At 37.1% G+C, this 9,460-nt stretch overlaps 1 protein-coding gene across 1 annotated transcript; it reads left to right on the forward strand.

The window, feature by feature from the left end:
* The first annotated feature begins 307 nt into the window (after window positions 1-307).
* On the forward strand, window positions 308-9,460 carry LOC121421882 (extracellular serine proteinase-like). Its single transcript, XM_041616683.1, has 8 exons — window positions 308-345; window positions 655-721; window positions 1,857-1,929; window positions 3,033-3,157; window positions 3,888-4,059; window positions 6,500-6,693; window positions 8,019-8,187; window positions 9,199-9,460. The coding sequence occupies exons 1-8, from the start codon at window positions 308-310 to the stop codon at window positions 9,399-9,401; spliced, it is 1,041 nt and encodes a 346-aa protein (XP_041472617.1). The 3' UTR covers window positions 9,402-9,460.

The raw sequence follows: 9,460 nt of genomic DNA on the forward strand, positions 1-9,460 counted from the left end.
TGACTATTAGGACTACCCATTTAAAGAAACCAAAAATCTCGGCAAATATCATATTTGAGTGGCCGATCGGGGAAAATATGGCTGAAAAAAAATCCGCCCCCCCTATTGGCGAATGCTGGATCCGCCCCTGGAACCTCACTTCGTTTTCGACTAACGAACCTTCGGAATTACGAACCCCATTTCGTTTTCGGACTAACGAACCTTCGGAAATATGAATCTTCGGAATAACGAACCTTCGTAATATCCGAACCTTTGGAAAAACGAGGCTTCGGAATTACGAATGTATGCAAGTCGGTTGAGATCGATCATGGAATTCTCGCCAATGTACAGTCCAGCTCGGACATTGTAAGATAGGGGCAAGGGGTATTTGACACATAAAAAAATAGTCTTTATATATATACAAAAACAGGTTCCATGGTATTCGCTTCGGCGATAATTGCTCCACTGCAAATTCCACGCATTAATGGAATGACCAACTTCCATCCTGGGATTAACACTATACCCAATCCTTAACTATATTGCTACCCTAACCCTAAATCCTATATCTTAGACGAAATGAAGCCCGGAGCAATTGTCGCCGGAGCAAGTGTCATGTCACCACCAAAATAACGTATTTTACTAATGTTTTCCCCCTTTCTTTTTGATTTACCTTAGGTGTCTCCCTGTGCAAGGGAATGAAGATGACACTGAGCTCCAGGTGGACCACTCTGGAGATTCTGAGGTATGGAAAAATCGGGTACGCTCTCAACGGACATTTTGAGGTGTTCAGACATGTCTCAAGGGACAGATCTCCTAAAAATAAAAAAAAGCTGCCAGTGAGCGACGCGAGCGAGCAAAAATTACGACCTTTTTGTGGTAGATTTTTTTATAATATTTGAAAAAAAAACATTATCTAATCCCATTTTCCCTTCTTATTTCTTGTTCTGATGATTTGATCATGAGAGGTTTTCGGGTCCGTGGCCCCAAGCCCGCCCTCATTTGTATACGCCAGTGTTAGAACGAGCTTATTATTATTATTTTATTCGGCACTTAATCGAAAAGAAAACATGTACAATGCAAGATTGACAAATATTACAAAAATACAAATAGTGTTTAGACCTTTTCTCACCCAACCAGGTAGCCTGGGTAGGGAATAGGTCAACTTAATGGCCATGGCCCACAGGCCTTCCCTCCCACACCCGATTGGGTGAAAAAAGATCATTACATACCTGTTTGAAATAAGTGATTAAAGATCAGCCAAAATAAATGATTGATGTCTATGTCAGTTGCGTTGATGGTGGGGGGAGGGGCTATTATAGATAGATAGATAGATGTCTATGTCAGTTGCCTTGAAGGAGGGGGGGGGGTGGATGGGCCTACCTATGATTTTTAATTTAAAAAATATCAAATAGCAGGTAAAGAAGGATAGAAGAGAGGGGATAGATATAGATAATAATTATAGCTTGGAGGAAGAGAGAAAGAGGAAGGGGGGAGAGAAGGGGGAAGAAAAATGGGTGGATATATTCACAGATAGATAATATAGGTAGGTAGGTAGATAGATAGATAGATAGATAGAAAGATAGTTAGTTAGGTAGATAGATAGATATATAGAAAGATAGATAGAGATAAATAGATAGAGACAGAAAGACAGATAGATAGATAGATAGGTAGGTAGATAGATAGATAGACATATAGGTAGATAGATAGATAGATAGACAGATAGATAGGTAGATAGATAGATATGTAGATAAATAGATAGATAAATAGATAGATAGATAAATAGAGTAATAGATAGAGGGGGGGGGGAGAGGGAGAGAGAGATGGGAGAGGCTGCCCCCTTTATCATACTGACTATCTCAATTTCGTCTCTTCCTTAGGCTGATATACGTTCGAGAATCCACGAAGCAGAAGCCGTCATCAATGAGGCCTCCTCCTCCTCCTCTCGACAAAGTAAGAAAGACCAGACCCCGTCTTACAAAGAGTTACGATTGATTCGATCAACCACAACTATGGAAAGCCAGCAACATCAACATCTAAAATGCATGTTTATTCAAAATATTCTCTAGCTACGATGTATATTCATACATTTATTGCTTTCTTGACAATGCAGTGCGCTTATCTTTGTTCACAAAGTACATTGTGCAAAATTCCTGAAGACAAAAATATGACATTGATGGATTTCCATACACTTGAGGTTGATGGAATCAATCGTAAGTCCTTGTAAGACAGGGCCCACGGATGTGAGTTGTGAGATTCACATTCACTCTAGTCAGAATAAACATTTATTTTCTTCCAACTTATATATTTTTTCCATCTTATGTTGTTTGAATCCAATTTGTGTGCATGATCGAGGGACCAATTAATCCCATTTTTTGTTGAAAAGTTACATTATAACTCCAAATAACACGCACACAAAAATCACATCAATGTCTGTTCTACTGAATTATTGGATTTTGAACCTTCATAAAGTTATGTAAATCCATGCCTTTCTGATTTAAGCTCAGTGGCTTCGCCCCTTCACTCGTAGTTATGATCACGATCTCACCATTTACAGATCATGTTGATTTAAAAAAATTCTAACCAATAAACCAGATATATTTTCTTGAAGTTAAAAGAAAAGCGTTAATATATGAAAATTTGTTTTTTAAAAGCATTAAAAGAAATAATATGCCCTCTTCATTCACAAATAAAGGATTTCGTACCAGAAAAAAAGAAAAAAAAATGACAAGCAAAAAAAAGGTCTTCATGCTCGCCGGGGGGGGGGGGGCAATGAAGCTCTTCAATCTCGTCAGGGGGGAGGGGCAGGGATACGTCCTTTGCATGGGTTGTGGCTCGTCAGGGGGGGGACTGCCCCCTGCCCCCCGTAGGTATGTTAGTGGAGCTAGTTGCTCCAGTCACATCAACAAGAATCAGTAGTCTCAATTAATGTTCATGTTTTGATTGTCATGATTGCGTACATCATTTTATATATATTTATTTCTATTTACTTCGTCGACATCACCGGAAATATTTTTTTTCATTAATGTTGTGTAACCTTCACAATTTACTTTCAGATTGTCAATGCTGTGGGGCTGGCGTTGATATATTCCTCCTCGATACTGGCGTGCACGTCCATCACAAGGAGTTTGATCAAAGTCGTGTCAAGTTCTATTACGATGCTATTACCACAGAAATAAACGTAAGCAACTGTAATTATACAAATATTATATTCAAAAGTGGGATTGCGCGTTTTTTTTGTGTGTTTATCTTATGTTCTTTTCATATTTCTAATTAATTTTGTTGTTTTGGCTGTTTTTATGCAATCAAAGATTCTGTCATAATCTTTTTTTGTGTGTGTAGAAATGTCAATGCTTGTCATTTCTTTTTCTTCAGAAAATGTGCCCGACTTCCCCCGGTTTTATACACAATCTTTTTTCCATTGTTGATTGTGTAATTTTGTCTATATTATTGCTTGCATGTCAAGAGAGGAGAAGTTTATTCTCTCCTCGTTCAGGAGTAATTCCTCTTTAAGCGCTTTCGCTTTATAAAATAATTATGCATACTGTTTGTTTTGAGGAGGAAGACATACGGGTTAAGGTTACTGAGTTAAACTTGTCCATATCCAATTCCCAAGCAGCCTCTCAAACTCTCACTCATGTCATATATTTATCATGCAACATTGTTAATTGTTCTTCTGACTTGTTTGTTACTCTGTTTTTTCTATGTTAAAATGCCAAATAAGATGATAATTGAGTAGAAATAACCAGTTGTCTCACGATGTATCAAACGTAGTAGGAAAGCGCCGTTTCGTCTGCAAGCTGCTAGACTTCGTCAGGCAGTTACCAAAGATAATAATTATTTCTTTTGTTAATAATAAAATCATTCAAATAAAAAAAATAATTAAAGTCTTTTTTTTTCTAAACTCGTAGAAGACCAATGACCGGTACGGCCACGGAACCGCAGCTGCCAGCGTGGTCGTAGGTCTCAATAAAGGCATTGCTCCAGGAGCTAAGTTGCATAGCATCCGTGTTGCCAAGCGTCCCGATGTAGTGACATATGATAACGACAACCCTGTAGGTGAAGCCTCTGATATTCTAGAGGGTAAGACAATATACTGTTAAAGGGGAATGATATATATATTGACTTGTTTCCCTGCAGGAAAGAACAAAGGTAGTGTCACACCATCATGGAGGAAGGAAGATATATTCACACATTATGTTCATAGTGTGTTCACAGTATGTCTACAGTATGTTCACAGTGTGTCTACAGTGTGTTCACAGTTTGTTTACAGTATGTTCAGAGTGTGTTCACATTGTGTTTACACTCCCAGGACCAAAATCCAATTGAAACCAGTTGGATTTCCAACTGGTTTCAATTGGTTTCAATTGGTTTCAACTGGTTTCAATTGGTTTTAACTGGAATTTAACAATTTCCAGTTGAAACCAATTGAAACCAGTTGGGCAACTGGAAATCCTAACTGGAACCAGTTGGGCAACTGGAAATCCTAACTGGAACCAGTTGGGTAAATGGATATGACTTCCAACTGGAAATGATTTCTAACTGGAACCAGTTGGGTAACTGGAAATCCTAACTGGAACCAGTTGGGCAACTGGAAATCCTAACTGGAACCAGTTGGGTAACTGGAAATGACTTCCAACTGGAAATGATTTCTAAGTGGAACCAGTTGGGTAACTGGAAATCTTAACTGGAACCAGTTGGGCAACTGGAAATCCTAACTGGAACCAGTTGGGTAACTGGAAATGACTTCCAACTGGAAATGATTTCTAACTGGAACCAGTTGGGTAACTGGAGATGACTTCTAACTGGACAGATGGGTAACTGAATTCTAATTGGAACCAGTTGGGTAACTGGAAATAAAACTGGAACCAGTTGGGTAACTGGAAATCCTAACTGGATCCAGTTGGGTAACTGGAAATGATTTCCAATTGGTTTCCAATTGGAAATTTTCCAGTTACCCAACTGGATCCAATTGAAACCAGTTAATTTGCATATTTTCTGCCAGTGTGCACAGATTAATGTTTTATGAGATTCATCACAATTTACAATGTATCTATTTATTTTTTTTCAATTTGAAGTTCCACACTTTTTTCAGATAAGTGTTTCCAATACTTAGCAGTGAAAACCATGTTCATAAATGTTATAGATTATAATTAAAACAGATTCAAAGATAATTAGTACACCACTAACTGTTACCAAATTACATCAAATAATAATACATATATTTGAAGAACTCCAATATGAATATATACATATGAAAGTCTGTATTTTATCAATGCCCTTTACATTGGTATTAATAGACAAATAACACTGCTTCTGTGTTGGCATGAGCAATAGTTAGTGCAAATGCTAATTAATTTGTAACTAATTAAGTTCATTCCAACTGGAAGTTCCAGTTGGAAACCAATTGGTTTCAACTGGTTCCAGTTGAAAACCAGTTGCCTCCAATTGGTTTCAACTGGAACCAATTGAAACCAGTTGCCTCCAATTGGAATCAACTGGTTTTAATAGGGAAATTGGAACAACTGGAACCAATTGAAAACCAATTGAAACCAATAGCCAACTGGTTCCAGTTGCCCAATTGGTTTTAACTGGAACCAGTTGGCAACTGGTTTTCAATTGGAACCAGTTGTTCCAATTTCCCTATTGAAACCAGTTGGCCAACTGGTTTCAATTGGTTTTGCTCTAATTGGTTTCAACTGGATTTTGGTCCTGGGCTGTGTCCACAGTGCGTTCACATTGTGTTTACAGTGGATTCACAGTGTGTTTACAGTGTGTTCACATGCAGTACGTATTTACAGTGTTTTTTCTGAGTGTGTTCACAGTGTATTCACAGTATTCAGTTTGTTGAACAGTTTATTTACAGTATGTCCACAGTTTGTTCACACGGCGTTCACACTGCGAACACCCTGTGAACAGACTTGGAACACGCTGGGAACACACTAAGATAGCACTGTGACCACACTGTGCTCTACACTGTGAACACGAACACACCATGAACACACTGTGAATACACTATATGAACACACTGTGAACACGGTGTGATTACTAACATGACCACACTATACTCCATACTGTAAATACACTGCATGTGACCACACTGGAACTAAGGGTGAACATGGGAAAACACATTGAAAGGGTATAAGGGGGGGGGGGGGGGGGGGTGGCAAGACGATCTAAAGCTAGGTGACGTCATTATTGAATAACAGGGATTTACGCAAGCAAGGGGTGTTTTACAAAGATTTAAGCATGATCCGACCAATGTGGTCATGCATTTTATAACGCACGCAACCAGGCATTAAAGTGCAACTTTAAGTCACTTGTGAAACACCCATAGATGTCCCATACATTTAGACATTCTTTCTTTATTCTCTCCATCTTTTCTTCTAATTTTCTCTTTTTTTCTGTTTTCAGTACTTGAAAAATAATGGGGGTGGGGGGGGGGGGGTGACTGCCCCCTTCCCCCTGTAGGGCCATCCGTGATATTGATTGATTTTTCTCTCCCCCCCTACCCCTCTTACAGCTCTTGACGAGGTGCGTACATGGAAGAATGCGAATCCAAACAGCAAGTGCGTTCTACTGTACGAGATGTCGGGGATATATAACTCAGGGATCACGGCCAAATTAAGCGGGATGGTAGATGATTGCGTTGTGGTGGTCCCGGCTGGGAATAACAATGATATTGCCTCCAGATATACGCCTGGACGTATGAGCGAAGTAAGTATATATTTAAATATTTAAAGGGAAATGAAACCTTTGGAAGAAATAGACTTGTGTAGAAACAGAAAAATCAAAGAATAAGAATAAAGAAAGTTTGAGAAAAATCGGACAAATAGTGAGAAAGTTATGAGCATTTGAATATTGCAATCACTAATGCTATGGAGATCCTCACATTGGCAATGCGACAAGGATGTGTGATGTCACTGATGAACAACTTTCCCTCTGGTGGACTATAAATACCCTCAAAATGTCTCTTTTTGCTTTTTGTTATGATGATACAAACTCTTTATCCATGATGTATTCTTAAAAAATATGTATTACATGCCCTCATGTAGACAGAACACATGATTTATGGATAGATGTGATAAAAGAGGCAATTCTAGTGAAATATATACTAAAGTAATGGGGAGAGTTGTTCACAAGTGACATCACACATCTTTGTCGCATTGCCAATTTGCTATCTCCATAGCATTAGTGATCGCAATATTCAAATGCTCATTACTTTCTCATTATTTGTCCGATTTTTCTCAAACTTTCGTTGATCTGTTTCTTTGATTTTTCTGTTTTCACACAAGCGATCTTGTTCCAAAAGTTTCATTCTCCTTTAATTAATTCTTTTTTTAATTCATTCAATTATTCATGTATTTGGTGATTCATTGATTATCGTTTGTGTGATTGATTGATTCATCAAGAAATAACTCATTCATTCATTCACTCATTCATTCATCCATGTTCCATTCGAAGGAGAAATATGCAGAAAGAGATTAAGAAGAGGAAAGCGAGAAGAGAGGAAGAAGGAAAGGAAAGGGGGATGGGAAGTAAAGAGAAGGGGGGGGGGAGATAAGGAGGATAGTTTTTATTCATTAATTCGTTTTTAAATTATATAATTATTCATTACTTCATTTTTAAATTCAATCGGATCTGCCCGTTACATACTGTACTGGTAAACAAACTTAACATGACATTATTATTATTGTTCTATGATTATCATCATCATCATCATCATCATCATCATCATCATTATTATTATTATTACTATTATTATTATCATCAATATTATTAGCATTACTATTATTATTATTATCATTATTATTACAATTATTATTATTATTAATACTATTACTATCATTATTATTATTGTTATCATTATTATTATTATTATTATCATTATTATTATTATTACAATTATTATCATTATTAATACTATTATTATCATTATTGGTATTATTATTGTTATCATTATTATAATTATTATTATCATTATTATTATTATTACTATTGTTATTACTATCATCATTACAATTCTTCTTATTATTATTTAGGTTATCACAGTAGGAGCAACCAACAGACAAACGAAGATCTATTCTCAATCAAACTATGGATCCAGTGTGGACATATACGCCCCTGGAAGAGTAGAGGTAGCCTCACACCGTGATAATACCAGCTATGTTTGGGTATCTGGGACATCCTTTTCAACTGCAGCAGTGGCAGGTACATTGGGGGCAGATCCGGGGAGAAGGGGGCAACATTCCCCCCCTCCGCCCCTCTCCACACTGGGCCCCGTTGCATTAAAAGTAACCATTATGGTTACTTGACATCCGATGGTAACTGCCATGGTAACGCTGATCAACACCAGCCAATCAAAATCGAGGGTTCCACACTGTTAAAAAAACCCTGATTTTACAGAAAAATAAAAGAAGATTTTGCAGAAAGCAATACCAGAATCATTCTTTAAATTCATGAAACAGGAATTTTTCTGCAATTTAACAGAACAGGTCTGTTAGAAAAAGGGGAAAAGAGTGTTTTATTTAAGGAAATTTGTAAGATTACACACACCAAATACCAATTTCCTGTAAGATTACGCAATCTGGTAAGATTACAGGTGTTCTCGAGACTCTGCTGCAGGAACTTCTTTTAGTTTAAGGATAAATTTTTTAACAGTGCATGCAAGTTATCATTGAATGGCACCACCACTTTCTATTCATTACTCCTGGATTCTGGGAATATTGTGGTAATGATTGACCCCCCTAAAAAAGAAAAGAAAACACACAAACACAAAAACCATTCTAAGTATGCTTTTTTTTTTAGAAGCGGGAGGGGGTGGTCATTATTCCATGAGATAATTTGTAAACGTGCAACATATGGTCCAAATGTCTAAAGTGCAAAAAAAGTTCGCTTACCTTGCGATTTTATTTCCAGTCCATGGATTTCTTATCAAGATTTTCCCTTTATCCTACAATTTTTGAGAAATTTGAATTTGAAATCTTATTTGAATCTGAATGTGAATTTATATTTGAATTAAAAGTTGGATGTTTAAATTTGAATTTGAACTTGAAATAGTATGTGAAAAGAACTTTGAATAGTACGTCATTTTGAATTTAATTAAATTTTAATTCAAATTGGAATGTCTGCATTTGAATGTTTGAATATGAAATTGATTTTTGTAATTTAGATGTCTGATTTTTAATTTTACTATGTGTTTTTATTTTTATTTTTTTACAGGAGCCGCAGCAATCGCCCTTGGCAATAATGACGTGAGATCACCACACATCACGAACGCGGTGAAAAACTTTATTCTTACGAACTCGAGCCGAGTGACGGACTTGACAAACGACAGGGTTTCCATACAGTTTGATCTGTCAAATTCTCACTTTCTCTTTGATAACACCGAACTCTGTGAACAATGTAAATGCAACGGATCCTAACAAGCCCGAGGATGAAACCACGCTTCCTGCTGGAAAGATGATCAGTGTGTTCACAGTGT

Source organism: Lytechinus variegatus, chromosome 9 (genome assembly GCF_018143015.1).
Source record: "Lytechinus variegatus isolate NC3 chromosome 9, Lvar_3.0, whole genome shotgun sequence".
Taxonomy (NCBI): Eukaryota; Metazoa; Echinodermata; class Echinoidea; order Temnopleuroida; family Toxopneustidae; genus Lytechinus; species Lytechinus variegatus.